The sequence below is a fragment of the Aquarana catesbeiana genome, linkage group LG06 (genome assembly GCF_042186555.1).
Source record: "Aquarana catesbeiana isolate 2022-GZ linkage group LG06, ASM4218655v1, whole genome shotgun sequence".
Classification (NCBI taxonomy): Eukaryota; Metazoa; Chordata; class Amphibia; order Anura; family Ranidae; genus Aquarana; species Aquarana catesbeiana.
Window position 1 is genome coordinate 413,314,614 of NC_133329.1, and position 26,854 is coordinate 413,341,467.

At 49.0% G+C, this 26,854-nt stretch overlaps 1 protein-coding gene across 1 annotated transcript in view; it reads left to right on the forward strand.

Annotated features, from left to right (window-relative positions):
- LMLN (leishmanolysin like peptidase) overlaps positions 1-26,854 on the forward strand; it is an 87,069-nt gene that overhangs the window by 48,774 nt on the left and 11,441 nt on the right. Inside the window, exons 4-9 of the mRNA XM_073634512.1 lie at positions 9,485-9,567; positions 13,411-13,528; positions 17,032-17,210; positions 18,008-18,113; positions 19,015-19,109; positions 19,185-19,302. Coding sequence (XP_073490613.1) covers positions 9,485-9,567; positions 13,411-13,528; positions 17,032-17,210; positions 18,008-18,113; positions 19,015-19,109; positions 19,185-19,302 — 699 coding nt within the window. The remainder of the gene's footprint in view (positions 1-9,484; positions 9,568-13,410; positions 13,529-17,031; positions 17,211-18,007; positions 18,114-19,014; positions 19,110-19,184; positions 19,303-26,854) is intronic.

A 26,854-nucleotide genomic window follows, 5' to 3' on the forward strand; every position in this document is an offset into this window, starting at 1 on the left:
CCCCATACATCTATACCTCTGTACCATCCATAAATCTACACCCCCCATACATCTATACCTCCCGTACCATCCATAAATCTACACCCCCCATACATCTATACCTCCCGTACCATCCATAAATCTATACCCCCCATACATCTATACTTCCCGTACCATCCATAAATCTATACCCCCCATACATCAATACCTCTGTACCATCCATAAATCTACACCCCCCATACATCTATACCTCCCGTACCATCCATACATCTATACCCCCCATACATCTATACTTCCCGTACCATCCATAAATCTATACCCCCCATACATCTATACTTACTGTACAATCCATAAATCTATACCCCCCATACATCTATACTTACTGTACAATCCATAAATCTATACCCCCCCATACATCTGTACTTCCCATACCATCTATATATCTATACCCCCCATACGTCTATACCTCCCGTACCATCCATACATCTATACCCCCCATACATCTATACCTCCCGTACCATCTATAAATCTATACCCCCCATACATCTATACTTCCCGTACCATCTATATATCTATACCCCCCATACATCTATACCTCCCGTACCATCTATATATCTATACCCCCCATACATCTATACCTCCCGTACCATCCATACATCTATACCTCTGTACCTCCCATACATCTATACCTCCTGTACCATCTATAAATCTACCATAAATCTAGTCCCACAAATGTGAGGTATTGGCACTAACATCAGATCATGGACAGTATTTCTAATACCAGACCTCCTCTGTACATCTAAAGTGGTGACCTGTAAAGGCCTTTTAAAGCGTTGCCTATAGACAGTAAAATGTATGTCGTTTGTTGCCATTGCACGGGCATGCGCAGTTTTAAAGCGTGACATGTTTGGTATCTATTTACTTGGCGTAACATCATCTTTTATATTTTACAAAAAATTGGGTTATGTATTGTGTGGGGTTTTTTTACATTATAATTCAAAATAATTGAAAAACCACTGCGCAAAAACCGTGTGACATAAAAAAATGAAACACCCACCATATTATTCTCTATGCCAGGGGTCTCCAAACTTTCTAAAGAAAGGGCCAATTTACGGTGCTTCAGACTTTAGGGGGGCTGTACTGTGCCCAATGGGAGTAAACAATGCCTGATCCATGGTATTAGGGGGAGAAATAGTTGTCAGTGTGGGGGGGGGATAGGGCCTCATTGTTGGTGTCAGTGGGGGGGGGGGATAGGGCCTCATTGTTGGTGTCAGTGGGGGGGGATAGGGCCTCATTGTTGGTGTCAGTGGGGGGGAATAGGGCCTCATTGTTGGTGTCAGTGGGGGGAGGGGAATAGGGCCTCATTGTTGGTGTCAGTGGGGGGGGATAGGGCCTCATTGTTGGTGTCAGTGGGGGGGAATAGGGCCTCATTGTTGGTGTCAGTGGGGGGGGGGGATAGGGCCTCATTGTTGGTGTCAGGGGGGGGGGATAGGGCCTCATTGTTGGTGTCAGTGGAGGGGGGATAGGGCCTCATTGTTGGTGTCAGTGGGGGGGGGGGGGGATAGGGCCTCATTGTTGGTGTCAGTGGGGGGGGAATAGGGCCTCATTGTTGGTGGGGGGGGGGGATAGGGCCTCATTGTTGGTGTCAGGGGGGGAATAGGGCCTCATTGTTGGTGTCAGTGGGGGAGAATAGGGCCTCATTGTTGGTGGGGGGGGGATAGGGCCTCATTGTTGGTGTCAGGGGGGGGGGGGGGATATGGCCTCATTGTTGGTGGGGGGGGGGATAGGGCCTCATTGTTGGTGGGGGGGGGGGGATAGGGCCTCATTGTTGGTGTCAGTGGGAGGGGGGAATAGGGCCTCATTGTTGGTGTCAGTGGGGGGATAGGGCCTCATTGTTGGTGTCAGTGGGGGGGGGATAGGGCCTCATTGTTGGTGTCAGTGGGGGGGGGGAATGGGGCCCTTATTGTTGGTGTCAGTGGGGGGGGATAGGGCCTCATTGTTGGTGTCAAGGGGGGGAATAGGGTCTCATTGTTGGTGTCAGTGGGGGGGGGGATAGGGCCTCATAGTTGGTGTCAGTTGGGGGGGGGGGGATAGGGCCTCATTGTTGGTGTCAGTGGGGGGGGGGGAATAGGGCCTCATTGTTGGTGTCAGTGGGGGGGGATAGGGCCTCATTGTTGGTGTCAGGGGGGGGAATAGGGCCTCATTGTTGGTGTCAGTTGGGGGGGGGATAGGGCCTCATTGTTGGTGTCAGTGGGGGGGGGAATAGGGCCTCATTGTTGGTGTCAGTGGGGGGGGATAGGGCCTCATTGTTGGTGTCAGGAGGGGGGAATAGGGCCTCATTGTTGGTGTCAGTGGGGGGGATAGGGCCTCATTGTTGGTGTCAGTGGGGGGGGGGGATAGGGCCTCATTGTTGGTGTCAGTGGGGGGGGATAGGGCCTCGTTGTTGGTGTCAGGGGGGGGGGGGATCATTGTTGGTGTCAGTGGGGGGAGATAGGGCCTCATTGTTGGTGTCAGTTGGGGGGGGGGGGATAGGGCCTCATTGTTGGTGTCAGTGGGGGGGGGGGGAATAGGGCCTCATTGTTGGTGTCAGTGGGGGGGGATAGGGCCTCATTGTTGGTGTCAGGGGGGGGAATAGGGCCTCATTGTTGGTGTCAGTTGGGGGGGGGGATAGGGCCTCATTGTTGGTGTCAGTGGGGGGGGGAATAGGGCCTCATTGTTGGTGTCAGTGGGGGGGGATAGGGCCTCATTGTTGGTGTCAGGAGGGGGGAATAGGGCCTCATTGTTGGTGTCAGTGGGGGGGATAGGGCCTCATTGTTGGTGTCAGTGGGGGGGGGGGATAGGGCCTCATTGTTGGTGTCAGTGGGGGGGGATAGGGCCTCGTTGTTGGTGTCAGGGGGGGGGGGATAGGGCCTCATTGTTGGTGTCAGTGGGGGGAGATAGGGCCTCATTGTTGGTGTCAGTGGGGGGGGGGGGTAGGACCTCATTGTTGGTGTCAGTGGGGGGGGTGGGGGGGGGATAGGGCCTCATTGTTGGTGTCAGGGGGGGGGAATAGGGCCTCATTGTTGGTGTCAGTGGGGGGGGGGGATAGGGCCTCATTGTTGGTGTCAGTGGGGGGGGGGGAATAGGCCCTCATTGTTGGTGTCAGTGGGGGGGGGGTAGGACCTCATTGTTGGTGTCAGTGGGGAGGGGGGATAGGGCCTCATTGTTGGTGTCAGTGGGGGGGGGGTAGGGCCTCATTGTTGGTGTCAGTGGGGGGGGAATAGGGCCTCATTGTTGGTGTCAGTGGGGGGAAATAGGGCCTCATTGTTGGTGTCAGTGGGGGGGATAGGGCCTCATTGTTGGTGTCAGTGGGGGGGGTAGGACCTCATTGATGGTGTCAGTGGGGGGGGGGGGGAGAGTGGGGCCTCATTGTTGGTGTCAGTGGGGGGGGGATAGGGCCTCATTGTTGGTGTCAGTGGGGGGGGGAATAGGGCCTCATTGTTGGTGTCAGTGGGGGGGGGGGGGGATAGGGCCTCATTGTTGGTGTCAGTCGGGGGGGAATAGGGCCTCATTGTTGGTGTCAGTGGGGGGGGAATAGGGCCTCATTGTTGGTGTCAGTGGGGGGGGGAATAGGGCCTCATTGTTGGTGTCAGTGGGGGGGGGGGGAATAGGGCCTCATTGTTGGTGTCAGTGGGGGGGGGATAGGGCCTCATTGTTGGTGTCAGTGGAGGGGGGGGAATAGGGCCTCATTGTTGGTGTCAGTGGGGGGGGAGAATAGGGCCTCATTGTTGGTGTCAGTGTGGGGGGGGGGGAATAGGGCCTCATTGTTGGTGTCAGTGGGGGGGGGGGAATAGGGCCTCATTGTTGTTGTCAGTTGAGGGGGGGGAATAGGGCCTCATTGTTGGTGTCAGTGGGGGGGGGGGATAGGGCCTCATTGTTGGTGTCAGTGGGGGGGGGGGGGATAGGGCCTCATTGTTGGTGTCAGTGGGGGGGGGGAATAGGGCCTCATTGTTGGTGTCAGTGGGGGGGGGGAGAATAGGGCCTCATTGTTGGTGTCAGTGTGGGGGGGGGGGAATAGGGCCTCATTGTTGGTGTCAGTGGGGGGGGGGGGGAAATAGGGCCTCATTGTTGGTGTCAGTGGGGGGGGGAATAGGGCCTCATTGTTGGTGTCAGTGGGGGGGGGGGATAGGGCCTCATTGTTGTTGTCAGTGGAGGGGGGGGAATAGGGCCTCATTGTTGGTGTCAGTGGGGGGGGGGAATAGGGCCTCATTGTTGGTGTCAGTGGGAGGGGGGAAGAGGGCCTCATTGTTGGTGTCAGTGGGGGGGGAATAGGGCCTCGTTGTTGGTGTCAGTGGGGGGGGGGATAGGGCCTCATTGTTGGTGTCAGTGTGTGGGGGGGGGGGGATAGGGCCTCATTGTTGGTGTCAGTGGGGGGGGGAATAGGGCCTCATTGTTGGTGTCAGTGGGGGGGGATAGGGCCTCATTGTTGGTGTCAGTGGGGGGGGGAATAGGGCCTCATTGTTGGTGTCAGTGGGGGGGGGATAGGGCCTCATTGTTGGTGTCAGTGGGGGGGGGGGGGAATAGGGCCTCATTGTTGGTGTCAGTGGGGGGGGGGGAAATAGGGCCTCATTGTTGGTGTCAGTGGGGGGGGGGGAATAGGGCCTCATTGTTGGTGTCAGTGGGGGGGGGGGGGGGGAATAGGGCCTCATTGTTGGTGTCAGTGGGGGGGGAATAGGGCCTCATTGTTGGTGTCAGTGGGGGGGGGGGGAATAGGGCCTCATTGTTGGTGTCAGTGGGGGGGGGGCGGGAATAGGGCCTCATTGTTGGTGTCAGTGGGGGGGGGGGGAATAGGGCCTCATTGTTCGTGTCAGTGGGGGGGGGAATAGGGCCTCATTGTTGGTGTCAGTGGGGGGGGGAATAGGGCCTCATTGTTGGTGTCAGTGGGGGGGGGAATAGGGCCTCATTGTTGGTGTCAGTGGGGGGGGGGGTAGGGCCTCATTGTTGGTGTCAGTGGAGGGGGGAATAGGGCCTCATTGTTGGTGTCAGTGGGGGGGGAATAGGGCCTCATTGTTGGTGTCAGTGGGGGGGGGGGTAGGGCCTCATTGTTGGTGTCAGTGGGGGGGGGAATAGGGCCTCATTGTTGGTGTCAGTGGGGGGGGGAATAGGGCCTCATTGTTGGTGTCAGTGGGGGGGGGAATAGGGCCTCATTGTTGGTGTCAGTGGGGGGGGGGGAATAGGGCCTCATTGTTGGTGTCAGTGGGGGGGGGAATAGGGCCTCATTGTTGGTGTCAGTGGGGGGGGGGAATAGGGCCTCATTGTTGGTGTCAGTGGGGGGGGGGGGAATAGGGCCTCATTGTTGGTGTCAGTGGGGGGGGAATAGGGCCTCATTGTTGGTGTCAGTGGGGGGGGGGGAATAGGGCCTCATTGTTGGTGTCAGTGGGGGGGGGGGGGGAATAGGGCCTCATTGTTGGTGTCAGTGGGGGGGGGGAATAGGGCCTCATTGTTGGTGTCAGTGGGGGGGGGGAATAGGGCCTCATTGTTGGTGTCAGTGGGGGGGGGAATAGGGCCTCATTGTTGGTGTCAGTGGGGGGGGGGGGGATAGGGCCTCATTGTTGGTGTCAGTGGGGGGGGGGGGTAGGGCCTCATTGTTGGTGTCAGTGGAGGGGGGATAGGGCCTCATTGTTGGTGTCAGTGGGGGGGGGAATAGGGCCTCATTGTTGGTGTCAGTGGGGGGGGGTAGGGCCTCATTGTTGGTGTCAGTGGGGGGGGGGAATAGGGCCTCATTGTTGGTGTCAGTGGGGGGGGGAATAGGGCCTCATTGTTGGTGTCAGTGGGGGGGGGGGGTAGGGCCTCATTGTTGGTGTCAGTGGGGGGGGGGGGTAGGGCCTCATTGTTGGTGTCAGTGGAGGGGGGATAGGGCCTCATTGTTGGTGTCAGTGGGGGGGGGAATAGGGCCTCATTGTTGGTGTCAGTGGGGGGGGGGGGAATAGGGCCTCATTGTTGGTGTCAGTGGGGGGGGGGGTAGGGCCTCATTGTTGGTGTCAGTGGGGGGGGGGGTAGGGCCTCATTGTTGGTGTCAGTGGAGGGGGATAGGGCCTTTATTGTTGGTGTCAGTGGGGGGGGGGGGGGTAGGGCCTCATTGTTGGTGTCAGTGGGGGGGGGGGAATAGGGCCTCATTGTTGGTGTCAGTGGCAAGAAGAATTCCTCAAGAGCCGGATAAAGGCAAGCAAAGTGCCGCACCCGGCCCCAGGGCCGCAGTTTGGAGACCACTGCTCTATGCAATATGCTTTAAAAATATATAATGTTTGGGGGGTTCTAAGAAATGTTTCTAGCAAACAATACAGATTTGTAAATGTAAACAAATGTCAGATAAAGGCGTGGGGGAGGGGGGGGGGGTCAAGTGGTTAAAAAGCCACGTGTGTGATGGGTATACAGCACTTTCTTTAAATAAAGATAGGTTGGATTTTGGGGTACCAGCCCTGCGATGGGAATCAGATGCTCCCATTATATAAAGCCATTGGGATTTGGGGTACCACCCCTGCAATTGGCATTACATGCTTCCATTATATGAAGCCATTTGGGGTACTGGCCCTGTGATGGGTATATTGAACGTTCTCTAATTTGGGGTGCGGGGCTGTGACGGGCACATTGGAGGTCGGGTAGGATTTGAGGTCCTGAGATGGGTATATTGAACGTTCTTTAATTTGGGGTGCGGGGCTGTGACGGGCACATTGGAGGTCGGGTAGGATTTGAGGTCCTGAGATGGGTATATTGAACGTTCTTTAATTTGGGGTGCGGGGCTGTGACGGGCACATTGGAGGTCGGGTAGGATTTGAGTTCCTGTGATGGGTATATTGAACGTTCTTTAATTTGGGGTGAGGGGCTGTGACGGGCACATTGGAGGTCGGGTAGGATTTGAGGTCCTGTGATGGGTATATTGAACGTTCTTTAATTTGGGGTGCGGAGTTGTGACGGGCACATTGGAGGTCGGGTAGGATTTGAGTTCCTGTGATGGGTATATTGAACGTTCTCTAATTTGGGGTGCGGGGCTGTGACGGGCACATTGGAGGTCGGGTAGGATTTGAGTTCCTGTGATGGGTATATTGAACGTTCTTTAATTTGGGGTGCGGGGTTGTGACGGGCACATTGGAGGTCGGGTAGGATTTGAGTTCCTGTGATGGGTATATTGAACGTTCTTTAATATGGGGTGCGGGGCTGTGATGGGCACATTGGAGGTCGGGTAGGATTTGAGGTCCTGTGATGGGTATATTGAACGTTCTCTAATTTGGGGTGCGGGGCTGTGACGGGCACATTGGAGGTCGGGTAGGATTTGAGGTCCTGTGATGGGTATATTGAACGTTCTTTAATTTGGGGTGCGGGGCTGTGACGGGCACATTGGAGGTCGGGTAGGATTTGAGTTCCTGTGATGGGTATATTGAACGTTCTTTAATTTGGGGTGAGGGGCTGTGACGGGCACATTGGAGGTCGGGTAGGATTTGAGGTCCTGTGATGGGTATATTGAACGTTCTTTAATTTGGGGTGCGGGGTTGTGACGGGCACATTGGAGGTCGGGTAGGATTTGAGGTCCTGTGATGGGTATATTGAACGTTCTCTAATTTGGGGTGCGGGGCTGTGACGGGCACATTGGAGGTCGGGTAGGATTTGAGTTCCTGTGATGGGTATATTGAACGTTCTTTAATTTGGGGTGCGGGGTTGTGACGGGCACATTGGAGGTCGGGTAGGATTTGAGTTCCTGTGATGGGTATATTGAACGTTCTCTAATTTGGGGTGCGGGGCTGTGACGGGCACATTGGAGGTCGGGTAGGATTTGAGTTCCTGTGATGGGTATATTGAACGTTCTTTAATTTGGGGTGCGGGGTTGTGACGGGCACATTGGAGGTCGGGTAGGATTTGAGTTCCTGTGATGGGTATATTGAACGTTCTCTAATTTGGGGTGCGGGGCTGTGACGGGCACATTGGAGGTCGGGTAGGATTTGAGTTCCTGTGATGGGTATATTGAACGTTCTTTAATTTGGGGTGCGGGGTTGTGACGGGCACATTGGAGGTCGGGTAGGATTTGAGTTCCTGTGATGGGTATATTGAACGTTCTTTAATTTGGGGTGCGGGGTTGTGACGGGCACATTGGAGGTCGGGTAGGATTTGAGGTCCTGTGATGGGTATATTGAACGTTCTTTAATTTGGGGTGCGGGGTTGTGACGGGCACATTGGAGGTCGGGTAGGATTTGAGGCCCTGAGATGGGTATATTGAACGTTCTTTAATTTGGGGTGCGGGGTTGTGACGGGCACATTGGAGGTCGGGTAGGATTTGAGGTCCTGTGATGGGTATATTGAACGTTCTTTAATTTGGGGTGCGGGGTTGTGACGGGCACATTGGAGGTCGGGTAGGATTTGAGGTCCTGAGATGGGTATATTGAACGTTCTTTAATTTGGGGTGCGGGTTGTGACGGGCACATTGGAGGTCGGGTAGGATTTGAGGTCCTGAGATGGGTATATTGAACGTTCTTTAATTTGGGGTGCAGGGCTGTGATGGGCACATTGGAGGTCGGGTAGGATTTGAGGTCCTGTGATGGGTATATTGAACGTTCTTTAATTTGGGGTGCGGGGTTGTGACGGGCACATTGGAGGTCGGGTAGGATTTGAGGTCCTGTGATGGGTATATTGAACGTTCTTTAATTTGGGGTGCGGGGTTGTGACGGGCACATTGGAGGTCGGGTAGGATTTGAGGTCCTGTGATGGGTATATTGAACGTTCTTTAATTTGGGGTGCGGGGCTGTGACGGGCACATTGGAGGTCGGGTAGGATTTGAGGTCCTGTGATGGGTATATTGAACGTTCTTTAATTTGGGGTGCGGGGTTGTGACGGGCACATTGGAGGTCGGGTAGGATTTGAGGTCCTGTGATGGGTATATTGAACGTTCTTTAATTTGGGGTGCGGGGTTGTGACGGGCACATTGGAGGTCGGGTAGGATTTGAGGTCCTGTGATGGGTATATTGAACGTTCTTTAATTTGGGGTGCGGGGCTGTGACGGGCACATTGGAGGTCGGGTAGGATTTGAGGTCCTGAGATGGGTATATTGAACGTTCTTTAATTTGGGGTGCGGGGCTGTGACGGGCACATTGGAGGTCGGGTAGGATTTGAGGTCCTGTGATGGGTATATTGAACGTTCTTTAATTTGGGGTGCGGGGCTGTGACGGGCACATTGGAGGTCGGGTAGGATTTGAGGTCCTGAGATGGGTATATTGAACGTTCTTTAATTTGGGGTGCGGGGTTGTGACGGGCACATTGGAGGTCGGGTAGGATTTGAGGTCCTGTGATGGGTATATTGAACGTTCTTTAATATGGGGTGCGGGGCTGTGACGGGCACATTGGAGGTCGGGTAGGATTTGAGGTCCTGTGATGGGTATATTGAACGTTCTTTAATTTGGGGTGCGGGGTTGTGACGGGCACATTGGAGGTCGGGTAGGATTTGAGGTCCTGAGATGGGTATCACTTTCTCTCTCCACAGAACAAGCTCTTCCCACAAGCCATTTCCTATCTACAGAAGACATTCCAAGTGCGAAGACCCAGCAGCTCCATCCTACTGGGCCGGTGAGTCCATCCCAGTACAGCCCTCCCCAATCTGTCTGTCAGGCCATACATGGTGCAAATTTCTTTCAACCACGGGTTACAGGAACGAAATTTGCACGATTCCCCCATTAACACAGACAGTGCTGACGGGAATCCCTCCTGATGAGCGATTGTCTTCTCTCAGCGGGGGGGAGGGGAGCCGTCTCTGCTGGGAGAGACTGTGATTATCACTAGCGGTTTTAGCAGCTACTAGCGATAATCACAAGTGAATCTGGCGGGCCGATCGATTGATCAAATTGAGTACAATCAGCCTGCCCATTAATGGTTTGAATGTCGGCCGGTTCAGCAGGAAGAGAGTTGAACGGTGTCTGGCCGGCCATTCATGATTGCACTCACTCCTTTCCTATGAATAGTCTGAGAATCTTTCGCTCACCACTCACTGTACAATCTGAATGTACAATCTCTTATAGATATACCAACAGAAGGCGGTGAGCCCATCCTCCAACCTGCCGCCATTTCTATGTGATTTCCCCAATATGGAGCCGCAGCACACAACTGGTTAATGCGTCCTTCTCCTGAATTCATACCACACATCCAGGTCCGGGACAAGGGGGTGGGCAGGAGGGGTGGCTGCCCCGGGCGCAATGGTTTACTATAGGGATGGGGGCGCCTTCCTTCTGTTACAAGGCTGACAGGAGCGGTGATAGCGGCAGTGACAAGCAAGAGACTACTAGGCATAGGATCCTCTAAGTTTGCACATCATGGAGGTCATGGGGTCTGGAGGTCGGGGGGTCTGGAGGTCGGGGGTCTGGAGTCCGGGGGTCGGGAGGTCAGGGGGTCTGGAGGTCCGGGGGTCTGGAGGTCCGGGGGTCTGGAGGTCAGGGGGTCTGGAGGTCCAGGGGTCTGGAGTTCCGGAGGTCGGGGGTCTGGAGGTCATGGGGACTGGAGGTCGGTGGGTCTGGAGGTTGGGGGGTCAGGGGGTCTGGAGGTCAGGGGGTCTGGAGGTCATGGGGTCTGGAGGTCGAGGGGGTCTGGAGGTTGGGGGTCTGGAGGCCGGGGGGTCTGGAGGTCCGGAGGTCAGGGGGTCTAGAGGTCATGGGGTCTGGAGGTCGGGGGTCTGGAGGTCGGGGGTCTGGAGGTCAGGGGTCTGGAGGTCAGGGGTCTGGAGGTTGGGGATCTGGAGGAGAGGGGTCTAGAGGTCAGGGGGTCTAGAGGTCATGGGGTCTGGAGGTCGGGGGTCTGGAGGTTGGGGGTCTGGAGGTCAGGGGTCTGGAGGTTGGGGATCTGGAGGAGAGGGGTCTAGAGGTCAGGGGGTCTAGAGGTCATGAGGTCAGGGGTCTGGAGGTCGGGGGTCTGGAGGAGAGGGGTCTGGAGGTCCGGAGGTCAGGGGGTCTAGAGGTCATGGGGTCTGGAGGAGAGGGGTCTGGAGGTCGGGGGTCTGGAGGAGAGGGGTCTGGAGGTCCGGAGGTCAGGGGGTCTAGAGGTCAGGGGGTCTAGAGGTCATGGGGTCTGGAGGTCGGGGGTCTGGAGGTTGGGGGTCTGGAGGTCAGGGGGTCTGGAGGTCGGGGGTCTGGAGGAGAGGGGTCTGGAGGTCCGGAGGTCAGGGGGTCTAGAGGTCATGGGGTCTGGAGGTCGGGGGTCTGGAGGTTGGGGGTCTGGAGGTCAGGGGTCTGGTTGTGCTGGTCTCTGTGGGGTTCACATACCTGCGGCAGTATCCTAAACCCTCCTGGCTAAACGATTGGCCACCCTGACAGGCTCCGCTCCTCCGGTACCCCGCCTGCTGTTCACCTTCTTCCCATATATTACTGTGATGGGAAACCTCACCAGTCAGTTGGGATGGGCAGGAAGCGGCAGGCAAGTGTTGGCGCTATCAGAGTGCCGGAGCTCCAGATTCGGACATGACGGGAAGGTTTGTCATTTATTTCCTCTCATAGAATGTATCGGTATTTGTTTACAAATTAAAGTGAAAGTCTATTCTATTCTAACTAAGCTTAAGCCTGTTCCCGCCCCCCTTCTAAACCCTATTATATCCGCCCTGTAAAGGAAAGAGTTCTATACTTACCTGTACTGAGGGGGCTCTGGTCACGTCATGTGATCTCCCCAGCGGCCGCCTTCAGTGTAAAGGAGAGACCAACAACAACGGCTGCAGAGCTTACGCCGTGACGTCACCCGTAGGCTTACTATGGGGCATTCATTGACGGGTGTCCTTCCATTACCCAGAAGCCGCGGCTAACAGCTGATCATGTGACCGGACCAAAGTGCAATAAGAATAGGTAAGTGTAGACATCTTCCTTTCGCAGGGTAGTTAGGAGGGGGTGGGAGTAGGCTTAACCAATTCCCAACCGGGCTATTGCCAAAAACGGCTACAGTGCCGTTCTTCAGTCCTGGGAGGGCGTCAGTCTACGTCCTCTCAGGACCCCGCCTCCCACGTACCCCCTGTCCATTGGACAAAGCTGATCACAGATCTCAGTAAAGGGCCAATCACAGCTTGTCACATGTAAACAGACTTGCCGGTTATCAGTGTTTCTTTCCTCACACGCTGTGTCTGTGTAAGGAAAGGAGAGCCGATAACTGGCAAGGCTGTCAGTACATTGTTTACACTGATCATCAGTGCAGCTTCATTAGTGCCCATCAGTGCAGCCTTATCAGTGCCCATTAGTGCCCATCAGTGCAGCCTCATCGTTGCCTATCAGTGCAGCCTCATTAGTGCCCATCAGTGCAGCCTCATCGTTGCCTATCAGTGCAGCCTTATCAGTGCCCATTAGTGCCCATCAGTGCAACCTCATCAGTGAAGAAAAAAATATTACTTATTTACAAAATTGTGTAACAGAAACTAAGAAAAAAGTTTTGTTTTTTTTGTATTTTCTTCAAACTTTTCGGTATTTTTTAGATGTTTAGCAAAAAAATAAAAACCCCAGTGGTGATTAAATACAGTGGTACCTTGGATTACGAGCACAATCCGTTCCAGAAGAATGCTTGTAATCCAAAGAACTCGTATATTAAAGCGAGTTTCCCCATAAGAAATAATGGAAACTCAGATAATCCGTTCCAGTGGCACTGCTAGTGTATGCAGTACCGCATGTAACCAGAGGTGAGGGGGGGGCGCCGCAGACATTCCGAAACACTCGGAGCCGCTCGGATGCACTCGGAGAGGCTCGGAGATACTCGGGAACGGAGTGTTTTCGTGTGGCTCTGAGTGTCACTGGCGCCCCCGCACCTCTGGCCAAATGCGGTACTGTACATTGCAGAGGCTTGAATCCTTCTCTTTTTGCGACACAACGCTCGCAAATCGAGTCAGGATTTAAAAAAAATAATAGCTCTTATTGCGAAAATGTATTTTGGCTACAGTGATGCCTAACCGCGCAATTGTCATTCAAAGTGTGACAGCACTGAAAGCCGAAAATTGTCCTGGGCAGGACGGGGGTGAAAGTGCCCGGTATTGAAGGGGTTAAACATAGTAAGGAATAGAATAATGGGCTTTTGCTAACAAACTGACCAGACTCAGCAGCCTTGGGACACCACCAGCCTATCAGGAAAGAAAGCTGAGTTGATGTCATTGTATCCAGGCAGACTTTCCCGGGCGCAGGCATTGCAGATCAGACTTCTGATGGTAAGCTGAAATTCCACACAGAGTTTTCACAGCTGCTATCTAGAGATTTGCTTACAGCATCTTCTATGGACACGTTCTGTTCAATGGGATAGGGAGAGGAAGGACAGCAGGTAGGATAGAGCAATGGCATGGATCGATTCCGATTGACTTTAAGGAATGAGGTCGGCCTGAGAACCCTCGGGGGGGGGGGGGGGGGCAGTTTTTACATTTGTCTTATTTGCTGATCTTTTGTGTTCTCTCCCGGCTGACTGAAGGCAATGTGCAAACAATCAATACCTGAAGAAGAAGTCGGATCCTCACAGATACTGTCATGGCGCCTGCGCTCAGCACACAAGGTGCGGCCCGGTCATCGTCCCGGAGGAACATCTTCAGGTGAGTCTCTTCTCTTCCTCTTCTCAGAGCTGATCACTCTGTGTCAATAGACGCGGACAGGGCGGTCGGGAGCACGCATGGGTGTCCCCATGGAAAGCGGTTTCTGTGGGGGGCACTCACAGAAGAGGAGGGGCCTGAAGTGCCAGAAGGAGACCCCAGAAGAGGAGGTTCTGAGGCTGCTCTGAGCAAAAGCATTGCCTGGAGCAAGTAAATATGACATTTTTGTTCTTTTAATAAAAAAAAAGATTTAATATCCACATTTTTTTTTTTACAAACATGTTATATTTACCTGCTGAGTGTAATGGTTTTGCAGAGAGCAGCCCTGATCCTCCTCTTCTCGGGTCCCTCGCCGGCGCTCCTGGCCCCTCCCTCCTGCTGAGCGCCCTCATAGCAAGATGCTTGCTATTGAAGCACTCATGTGGGCTCACTCCTGAGCCACGCTGTGTGTGTCCATTGATTGGCCTGGCCCCTCTCCCTCCTTACTGTCTGTGGTTGACAGAAGCAGGAGCCAATGAGAAGGGAGAGGGAAGAGAGAGCTGATGCTCTTGGGCACATTGCTGGATCGAGATCAGGCTCAGGTAGGTATAAAGTGGCCCCGCACTTGCGCACTCTGGAGGTTTTTTACTTAATGCAGAGAATGTATTAAACTGGTTGTAAAGGCAGAAGGTGTATTCTATGCATTAAGATAAAAAAACCTTCTGTGTGCAGCAGCCCCCCTAATACTTACCTGAGCCCCCTCTCAATGATAGCCGAGACTCTCCCTCCTCATTGGCTGAGACACAGCAGCAAAGCGCCATTGGCTCCCACTGCTGTCAGTCAAAGTTAGTGAGTCATTAATGACAGAGAGGGGGCGGGCCCAGGCCACGGCTCTGTGTCTGAATGGCTATTTGCTGTCACTGTGTGATGGTAGGAGGCAGCCTGATGTGTCGCCTTTCCAGGAGACCACATGATGAAAATGTGACCGGCATATCCCCCGAGGTACAGCCTGGTGCTGAGTGTAATGTGGGGAGACTCGGGGTGCTGAGTGTAATGTGTGGGGAGACTCGGGGTGCTGAGTGTAATGTGTGGGAGACTCGAGGTGCTGAGTGTAATGTGTGGGGAGACTCGGGGTGCTGAGTGTAATGTGGGGAGACTCGGGGTGCTGAGTGTAGTGTGTGGGAGACTCGGGGTGCTGAGTGTAATGTGTGGGGAGACTCGGGGTGCTGAGTGTAATGTGTGGGAGACTCGGGGTGCTGAGTGTAATGTGGGGAGACTCGGGGTGCTGAGTGTAATGTGTGGGGAGACTCGGGGTGCTGAGTGTAATGTGGGGAGACTCGGGGTGCTGAGTGTAATGTGTGGGAGACTCGAGGTGCTGAGTGTAATGTGTGGGGAGACTCGGGGTGCTGAGTGTAATGTGGGGAGACTCGGGGTGCTGAGTGTAGTGTGTGGGAGACTCGGGGTGCTGAGTGTAATGTGTGGGGAGATTCGGGGTGCTGAGTGTAATGTGGGGAGACTCGGGGTGCTGAGTGTAGTGTGTGGGGAGACTCGAGGTGCTGAGTGTAATGTGTGGGGAGATTCGGGGTGCTGAGTGTAATGTGGGGAGACTCGGGGTGCTGAGTGTAGTGTGTGGGAGACTCGGGGTGCTGAGTGTAATGTGTGGGGAGATTCGGGGTGCTGAGTGTAATGTGGGGAGACTCGGGGTGCTGAGTGTAGTGTGTGGGGAGACTCGGGGTGCTGAGTGTAATGTGTGGGGAGACTCGGGGTCCTGAGTGTAGTGTGTGGGGAGACTCGGGGTGCTGAGTGTAGTGTGTGGGGAGACTCGGGGTGCTGAGTGTAATGTGTGGGGAGACTCGGGGTCCTGAGTGTAATGTGGGGAGACTCGGGGTGCTGAGTGTAATGTGGGGAGACTCGGGGTGCTGAGTGTAATGTGAGGGGAGACTCGGGTGCTGAGTGTAATGTGGGGAGACTCGGGGTGCTGAGTGTAATGTGTGGGGAGACTCGGGGTGCTGAGTGTAATGTGGGGAGACTCGGGGTGCTGAGTGTAATGTGTGGGGAGACTCGGGGTGTTGAGTATAATGTGTGGGGAGACTCGGGGTGCTGAGTGTAATGTGTGGGGAGACTCGGGGTGCTGAGTGTAATGTGTGGGGAGACTCGGGGTCCTGAGTGTAATGTGGGGGGAGACTCGGGGTGCTGAGTGTAATGTGTGGGAGACTCGGGGTGCTGAGTGTAATGTGTGGGAGACTCAGGGTGCTGAGTGTAGTGTGTGGGAGACTCGGGGTGCTGAGTGTAGTGTGTGGGAGACTCGGGGTGCTGAGTGTAATGTGGGGAGACTCGGGGTGCTGAGTATAATGTGGGGAGACTCGGGGTGCTGAGTGTAATGTGGGGAGACTCGGGGTGCTGAGTGTAATGTGTGGGGAGACTCGAGGTGCTGAGTTTAATGTGGGGAGACTCGGGGTGCTGAGTGTAATGTGTGGGGAGACTCGGGGTGCTGAGTGTAGTGTGTGGGGAGACTCGGGGTGCTGAGTGTAATGTGTGGGGAGACTCGGGGTGCTGAGTGTAATGTGTGGGGAGACTCGGGGTGCTGAGTGTAATGTGTGGGGAGACTCGGGGTGCTGAGTGTAGTGTGTGGGGAGACTCGGGGTGCTGAGTGTAATGTGGGGAGACTCGGGGTGCTGAGTGTAGTGTGTGGGGAGACTCGGGGTGCTGAGTGTAGTGTGTGGGGAGACTCGGGGTGCTGAGTGTAGTGTGTGGGGAGACTCGGGGTGCTGAGTGTAATGTGTGGGAGACTCGGGGTGCTGAGTGTAATGTGTGGGGAGACTCGGGGTGCTGAGTGTAGTGTGTGGGGAGACTCGGGGTGCTGAGTGTAATGTGTGGGGAGACTCGGGGTGCTGAGTGTAGTGTGTGGGGAGACTCGGGGTGCTGAGTGTAATGTGTGGGGAGACTCGGGGTGCTGAGTGTAATGTGTGGGGAGACTCGGGGTGCTGAGTGTAATGTGGGGAGACTCGGGGTGCTGAGTGTACTGTGTGGGGAGACTCGGGGTGCTGAGTGTAATGTGTGGGGAGACTCGGGGTCCTGAGTGTAATGTGTGGGAGACTCGGGGTGCTGAGTGTAATGTGTGGGGAGACTCGGGGTCCTGAGTGTAATGTGTGGGGAGACTCGGGGTGCTGAGTGTAGTGTGTGGGGAGACTCGGGGTGCTGAGTGTAGTGTGTGGGGAGACTCGGGGTGCTGAGTGTAATGTGTGGGGAGACTCGGGGTGCTGAGTGTAGTGTGTGGGGAGACTCGGGGTGCTGAGTGTAGTGTGTGGGGAGACTCGGGGTGCTGAGTGTAATGTGGGGAGACTCGGGGTGCTGAGTGTAATGTGGGGAGACTCGGGGTGCTGAGTGTAATGTGGGGAGACTCGGGGTGCTGAGTGTAATGTGTGGGGAGACTCGGGGTGCTGAGTGTAATGTGGGGAGACTCGGGGTGCTGAGTGTAATGTGGGGAGACTCGTGACTCACAGCAATCTCTCTGCCGTCTCCTCTAGCAATGTATGCTGTGCAATAACACAGAGAAGTATTGTGGCCCCTCCGGGCCCCCGGACAGTGGAGGGATCAGGAACACAGACTTTGTCCTTTATGTCAGTGCCATCATCACAGAACGGTGCAGCCAGGAAAATATTGTCGCTTACGCAGCGTATTGCCAACTGGAAGCCGAAATGGACAGGTAAGAGAACCACATGACACACGTCAGTCCATGGACCATCAATACAAATCACACCGAGGTCAGTCCATGGACCATCCATACAAATCACACCGAGGTCAGTCCATGGACCATCCATAGAAATCACACCGAGGTCAGTCCATGGACCATCAATACAAATCACACCGAGGTCAGTCCATGGACCATCAATACAAATCACACCAAGGTCAGTCCATGGACCATCCATACAAATCACACCGAGGTCAGTCCATGGACCATCCATAGAAATCACACCGAGGTCAGTCCATGGACCATCAATATAAATCACACAAGGTCAGTCCATGGACCATCAATACAAATCACACCGAGGTCAGTCCATGGACCATCCATAGAAATCACACCGAGGTCAGTCCATGGACCATCAATATAAATCACACAAGGTCAGTCCATGGACCATCAATACAAATCACACCGAGGTCAGTCCATGGACCATCAATACAAATCACACCGAGGTCAGTCCATGGACCATCAATACAAATCACACCAAGGTCAGTCCATGGACCATCAATACAAATCACACCGAGGTCAGTCCATGGACCATCCATACAGAAGACACTGAGGGCAGTCCATGGACCAGCAGTATAGATGACTTTGCACCAGTCCTAATCTCCCTCAGCAAAACATTATCTTCCACTGAGCCATTCATCTTCATGTCTCCCCAGACCTGCTCACCACTGAGTAATACTCTGTACTAATGTCACTGTGTCTCCAGTATTTATGTGTTCACTATAATTCCACATTTCTTCGTATTTCCCTATTAGACCGATAGCGGGATATGCCAACCTCTGTCCAAACATGATCTCCACCCAGCCCCAGGAGTTCGCTGGCATGTTATCTACAGTGAAGCATGAAATTATTCACGCCCTGGTAAGTCATCACCCCCTGCCCATCCCCCCACCCCCCCGTCCATCAACCCCTCCCCCCCGTCCATCAACCCCCCCTCCCCCATCCCCCGACCATCAACCCCCTGCTCATCACCTTCTGCCCCATCATCCCCTTTCCTTCACCCCCCCCCCCCCCTGTCCTCCACCCCCCCCTGTCCTCCACCCTCCCCTGTCCTCCACCCTCCCCTGTCCTCCACCCTCCCCTGTCCTCCACCCTCCCCTGTCCTCCACCCTCCCCTGTCCTTCACCCTCCCCTGTCCTTCACCCTCCCATGTCCATCGACCCCCTGTCCTCCATCACCCCCCTGTCCTCCATCCTCCCCTGTCCTCCACCCTCCCCTGTCCATCAATCCCCTGTCCATCACCTTCTGTTCCATCCCCCTGTCCATCACCCCCTACTCATCCCTCCCCTCTTCATCTGCCCCTGTACATCGCTGCTCCCCCCCCGTCCATCACCGCCTGTCTATCACCCTCTCCTGATATAGGTATATAATACTATACTCAGCCCGGTCCTCCTGGTATAGATATATAATATTATACTTAGCCCGGTCCTCCTGATATAGATATACAATATTATACTCAGCCCGGTCCTCCTGATATAGATATACAATATTATACTCAGCCCGGTCCTCCTGATATAGATATATAATATTATACTCAGCCCAGTCCTCCTGATATAGATATACAATATTATACTCAGCCCGGTCCTCCTGATATAGATATATAATATTATACTCAGCCCGGTCCTCCTGGTCGTCTTCCAGTATGTAGCGTAATACTGAGCCCAGACTCCCTGGTATAGATATATATTCGCTGTGATTATTATATTTGTTCTTATACGTCCTCCATGGTTTTTGTATGTGATTTTATGGTTTTCTCTCCCAGGGATTTTCCGCCGGCCTCTTTGCGTTATATCGAGATGATAATGGCGATCCTCTGACTCCGAGGTACATAAATGGGCTCCCGCTCTTCAATGACAGGTGAGATCCATAGAGGTGAGCGGCCATCATATATCAGTCCAGGAGGGACCCCATCTCTGTGTTCTGTCTCTGCAGTCTGGGGGTCTATCAGTGGAGCGATCGTGTTGTTCGCACCGTCACCAGGAACTGGGATGTCAGCGGCTCCAAGACGCTCCAACACAAAGTGTTTCTGCTGGTCACCCCCAGAGTCACTGTGAGTCTATGTAGTGTATATATGTCTATGTGTGTACATTACACCGCCTGTGGTGTACTCCAGGTACAGGTGGACTGAGGAGTTCTTTTATTATACTTATAATCCATATCTCATTGTAATATCCCGTATATAACCCATATCTCATTGTAATATCCCATCTATAACCCATATCTCATTGTAATATCCCATATATATAATCCATATCTCATTGTAATATCCCATATATATAATCCATATCTTATTGTAATATCCCATATATAACCCATATCTCATTGTAATATCCCATATATATAATCCATATCTCATTGTAATATCCCATATATATAATCCATATCTTATTGTAATATCCCATATATAACCCATATCTCATTGTAATATCCCATATATATAACCCATATCTCATTGTAATATCCCATATATATATATAATCCATATCTCATTGTAATATCCCATATATATAACCCATATCTCATTGTAATATCCCATATATATAACCCATATCTCATTGTAATATCCCATCTATAACCCATATCTCATTGTAATATCCCATATATATAACCCATATCTCATTCTAATATCTCATATATAACCCATATCTCACTGTAATATCCCATATATAACCCATATCTCACTGTAATATCCCATATATAACCCACATCTCATTGTAATATCCCCTAATATCTCATCTATAATCCATATCTCATTGTAATATCCCATATATATAATCCATATCTCATTGTAATATCCCCTATATAACCCATATCTCATATATAATCCATATCTCATTGTAATATCCCATATATAACCCATATCTCATTGTAATATCCCATATATGATATATAACCCATATCTCATTGTAATATCCCATATATAACCCATATCTCATATATAACCCATATCTCATTGTAATATCCCATATATAACCCATATCTCATTGTAATATCCCATATATATAACCCATATCTCATTGTAATATCCCATATATAACCCATATCTCATTGTAATATCCCATATATATAACCCATATCTCATTGTAATATCCCATATATAACCCATATCTGATATATAACCCATATCTCATTGTAATATCCCATATATAACCCATATCTCATATATAACCAATATCTCATTGTAATATCCCATATATAACCCATATCTCATATATAACCCATATCTCATATATAACCCATATCTCATTGTAATATCCCATATATATAATCCATATCTCATTGTAATATCCCATATATAACCCATATCTCATTGTAATATCCCATATATAACCAATATCTCATTGTAATATCCCATATATAACCAATATCTCATTGTAATATCCCATATATAACCAATATCTCATTGTAATATCCCATATATAACCCATATCTCATTGTAATATCCCATATATAACCAATATCTCATTGTAATATCCCATATATAACCAATATCTCATTGTAATATCCCATATATAACCAATATCTCATTGTAATATCTCATATATAACCCATATCTCATATATAACCCATATCTCATTGTAATATCCCATATATATAATCCATATCTCATTGTAATATCCCATATATATAATCCATATCTCATTGTAATATCCCATATATAATCCATATCTCATTGTAATATCCCATATATAACCCATATCTCATTGTAATATCCCATATATAACCCATATCTCATTGTAATATCCCATATATATAACCCATATCTCATTGTAATATCCCATATATAATCCATATCTCATTGTAATATCCCATATATAACCCATATCTCATATATAACCCATATCTCATTGTAATATCCCATCTATAACCCATATCTCATTGTAATATCCCATATATATAACCCATATCTCATTGTAATATCCCATATATATATAATCCATATCTCATTGTAATATCCCATATATATAACCCATATCTCATTGTAATATCCCATATATATAACCCATATCTCATTGTAATATCCCATCTATAACCCATATCTCATTGTAATATCCCATATATATAACCCATATCTCATTCTAATATCTCATATATAACCCATATCTCACTGTAATATCCCATATATAACCCATATCTCACTGTAATATCCCATATATAACCCACATCTCATTGTAATATCCCCTAATATCTCATCTATAATCCATATCTCATTGTAATATCTCATATATAACCCATATCTCATTGTAATATCCCATATATATAATCCATATCTCATTGTAATATCCCGTATATAATCCATATCTCATTGTAATATCCCATATATAACCCATATCTCATATATAACCCACATCTCATTGTAATATCCCCTAATATCTCATCTATAATCCATATCTCATTGTAATATCTCATATATAACCCATATCTCATTGTAATATCCCATATATATAATCCATATCTCATTGTAATATCCCCTATATAACCCATATCTCATATATAACCCATATCTCATTGTAATATCCTGTGTATAATCCATATCTCATTGTAATATCCCATATATATAATCCATATCTCATTGTAATATCCCATATATAACCTATATCTCATTGTAATATCCCATATATAACCCATATCTGATATATAACCCATATCTCATTGTAATATCCCATATATAACTCATATCTCATATATAACCCATATCTCATTGTAATATCCCATATATAACCCATATCTCATTGTAATATCCCATATATATAACCCATATCTCATTGTAATATCCCATATATAACCCATATCTCATTGTAATATCCCATATATATAACCCATATCTCATTGTAATATCCCATATATAACCCATATCTGATATATAACCCATATCTCATTGTAATATCCCATATATAACCCATATCTCATATATAACCAATATCTCATTGTAATATCCCATATATAACCCATATCTCATATATAACCCATATCTCATATATAACCCATATCTCATTGTAATATCCCATATATATAATCCATATCTCATTGTAATATCCCATATATAACCCATATCTCATTGTAATATCCCATATATAACCAATATCTCATTGTAATATCCCATATATAACCAATATCTCATTGTAATATCCCATATATAACCAATATCTCATTGTAATATCCCATATATAACCCATATCTCATTGTAATATCTCATATATAACCCATATCTCATATATAACCCATATCTCATTGTAATATCCCATATATATAATCCATATCTCATTGTAATATCCCATATATATAATCCATATCTCATTGTAATATCCCATATATAATCCATATCTCATTGTAATATCCCATATATAACCCATATCTCATTGTAATATCCCATATATAACCCATATCTCATTGTAATATCCCATATATATAACCCATATCTCATTGTAATATCCCATATATAATCCATATCTCATTGTAATATCCCATATATAACCCATATCTCATATATAACCCATATCTCATTGTAATATCCCATATATAACCCATATCTCATTGTAATATCCCATATATAATCCATATCTCATTGTAATATCCCATATATAACCCATATCTCATATATAACCCATATCTCATTGTAATATCTCATATATAACCCATATCTCATTGTAATATCCCATATATATAATCCATATCTCATTGTAATATCCCATATATATAATCCATATCTCATTGTAATATCCCATATATATAACCCATATCTCATTGTAATATCCCATATATAACCCATATCTCATATATAACCCATATCTCATTGTAATATCCCATCTATAACCCATATCTCATATATAACCCATATCTCATATATAACCCATATCTCATTGTAATATCTCATATATAACCCATATCTTATATATAAAATTAAGAGAATTGCGCTAAAACATGTACAAAATGACCTAAGTGAAAAATATTTTGATGATATGTATAAACAGGGATAAATGTGGGTAACAACTGAATATAGTCCACCAAAATGTCCCATCAAGTGAAAATTAAATATAAAATAATATTATGATTCAACAGTTCTGTCAAATCATAATACAGCAGATAGCAGGTGGACACACCTAGCCCTTATTGACAAGCTACAGACTTCAAGCAAAAAAAAAATTGAAAAAAATTTGCAAACAAAAAGGCTCTTCATTGCAGAATTAAAATACACTTGCCTGCCTGTTCAGAATCCTCGGCAGAACGTACACAGAGCTGCGCATGCGCACCCCAACTTACATTGCGGTGCAGCGCCTGTATGCCAGGATGACTCGTGCGCATGCGTGGAAGGGAAGTCATCTCATGCCTGTCAATCAAGTGCAGTGATTAAGACAGCCAGGATGAACTCTACCGTATCTACTGGTACAAGTAGCCCTTCTCTTCCAAGAACCATACCCAGGAGTGGCCAAGGAACCGGACTTAAGGCTATTCTATCTTCAAACGTTTTGTAAGTGTTCATTTTATGTACTCAATTTTAAATAAATCTCTACGATTTTACACTGTCAGCTCCCCTTTTGTATTCTATGGTGTATCCCTGCCACAAGTTCTGTGGGTTTGGCTGACGGTGTGACGACCTCTAGTGGATGCCGGTAGAAGCTTCCATTGTTTGTCTTACAAGTTTGCCTGCTTGCTGTGATCCTCTGTAGTGGGGGGTCATGGCCATCTGGTAAGAACCAACCCCTTCTACTCTCGGTGGTGGATCCTCCTTTTTAGTCACGGATCATTTATCAACTATCACTTGGAGTTTTTATTATCTGCGGGCTATTTGGAGTCACTATTATTTTATATTTAATTTTCACTTGATGGGACATTTTGGTGGACTATATTCAGTTGTTACCCACATTTATCCCTGTTTATACATATCATCAAAATATTTTTCACTTAGGTCATTTATGTAATTTTGTACATGTTTTAGCGCAATTCTCTTATTTTTTATGTTTACTTTACAATTGATGTTTATTGTCGAGATTGCAGCTTTTTTGAGGATTAATTGTTCACTTGGGTTATAGCGCGGTTTATTTCTATTCTCTTACATATCTTATATATAACCCATATCTCATTGTAATATCTCGTATATAACCCATATCTCATATATAACCCATATCTCATTGTAATATCCCATATATAACCCATATCTCATTGTAATATCTCGTATATAACCCATATCTCATATATAACCCATATCTCATTGTAATATCCCATATATAACCCATATCTCATCTATAACCCATATCTCATTGTAATATCCCATATATAACCCATATCTCATATATAACCCATATCTCATATATAACCCATATCTCATTGTAATATCCCATATATAACCCATATCTCATCTATAACCCATATCTCATTGTAATATCCCATATATAACCCATATCTCATATATAACCCATATCTCATTGTAATATCTCATATCTAACCCATATCTCATTGTAATATTCCATATATAACCCATATCTCATATATAACCCAGATCTCATATATAACCCAGATCTAATATATAACCCATATCTCATTGTAATATCCCATATATAACCCATATCTCATTGTAATGATGGTGGAATATCACCAACCTGCCTTCAGGTTAGTACACAAGTTTTCCAGCTTGGATCCTGACCCTCTGATCTCCTCTCACCTTCCCGTCCCACCATCCAACTGGCCAAGACTTGCCGCCAAACCACATACCTGGTACATCGTTGTACTTCAAGTGGTTGTACCGGGATGATGTAAGCGTCAGGCATCATCCCAATACCGTTTTTTAGACCGCCAGTCGGCTCTCTAGTAAAAGCAATCCTAACAGCTGGCTAGCTCCTTGATTGCTATTACAAGCAGCGGGATGGGATGTCGTCCCCCCCCCCCCCCCCCCCCCCTCCTCTTCCTGCTGCCCTCCATGGCTTTACCAGGATCTCCCATCCCACTGGCAGATTTGAGCTACCAGCCGTCACGTCTGCCAGCTAGTCGGACACCCAAACAAAGCCGGGATCGGCTTTGATCAACTCTTCGCTATGGTAACTTGGAAGCGATGACATCACTTCCCTTTTACCTGGATGTCAACGGCGCTATTTTTTAAAAAACTGAAAGTATTCAAAAACGCCGATCTTGGTGTTTTAGAATGCTTTAAGGGTAGAGGAGGGGTTTGGGGGTCTTATAGACCCCAGACCTCTCCATAAAGAGGACCTGTCACATGCCTATTGCTGTCACATGGGATGTTTACATTCCCTGCGACAGCGATAAGTGATCCAAAAAAAATAAAGCAAAGTGTAAAAATAAAATAAATCCATAATTTAAAAAAAAAAATCTAAAGTGCATCCTCCCCCCTCCCCACCCCCACCCCCGTGCTAGTGCGCAAAGGCAAACCTGCACATCGGTCACGCACACAAACAGTGATCATCCCACACATGTGAGGTATCGACACGAACGTTGTGGGCAGTAATTCCAGCACCAGACCCCCTCTGTAAATCTAAAGTGGTGACCTGTAAAAGCTTTTACAGCATCGCCTATGGATAGTAAAATATACATTGTTTGTCGCCATTGCAGTGGCATGCGCAATTTTAAAACGTGACATGTTTGGTATCTATTTACTCGGCGTAACATCATCTTTTGTATTTAAAAAAAAAAAATAGGTATTATATTGTGTATTTTTTGCATTAAAGAGGAAGTAAAGTCTTTCATTGTACCTACAGGTAAGTCTATAATAAGGCTTACCTGTAGGTACTGTAAATATCTCCTAAACGTGCGCCGCTTAGGACTTTAGGAGATATTTACTATATATACGTTGCCGTCTACGTCATCGGCGCATGCGTGCTGAAGGAATGAGCCCGCTCGTGCCGTTTCTTCAGGGCCTGTGCCGTGGCATGCGCGCGGGAGTGACGTCATCACGGCTCCGGCCAATCGCAGCGCCAGAGCCCCGTGAACCCGGAAGTAACTCCGGGAAGAATGTCGCCCTGTCAGTGGTGTGCCGGCGCTGATTCAGGGAATCGTTCTAAGGTAAGTATTTCATAATGAGCCTGTATGCGATGCACCTCCCCCACACATTATGTCTTTGTCGTCCAAGTTTATTTTTTGGAGGTTTACAACCTCTTTAACCACTGGCCGCCCGCCATATAGCAAAGTGATGTTGGCAAAGTGGTTGTGTTACCCTGACCGGACGTCATATGACGGGGGCGCGCATCACAGCGATCGTCGTTGTGGCGTTTCAGTCTGACACACCGCAACTCCGACGGAGACTCTTTACCACGTGATCAGCCGTGTCCAATCACAGCTGGTCACCGTGTAAACAGGAAGAGCCATTGATCGGCTTTTCCTCACTCGCGTCTGTCAGAGGCGAGTAGAGGAGAGCCGATGGGCCGCTCTTCTGACAGGGGGGGTCTGTGCTGATTATCAGCGCAAAAGGAATGATTTGCATGTCTCCTCCCACCGGCCACACCTTCTGCTTTAAAGCCCATCTCTAAACCTCAGACATGAAATCTGAACAAAGCATATTCCTCTATAGTGTGTACTTGTCTCAGTCTAGAGCACTAAGTGTCATTTCTGTCTGCTGCCTCCTTCCTCTGCTATCTGCTTGAGTCACTTCTGAC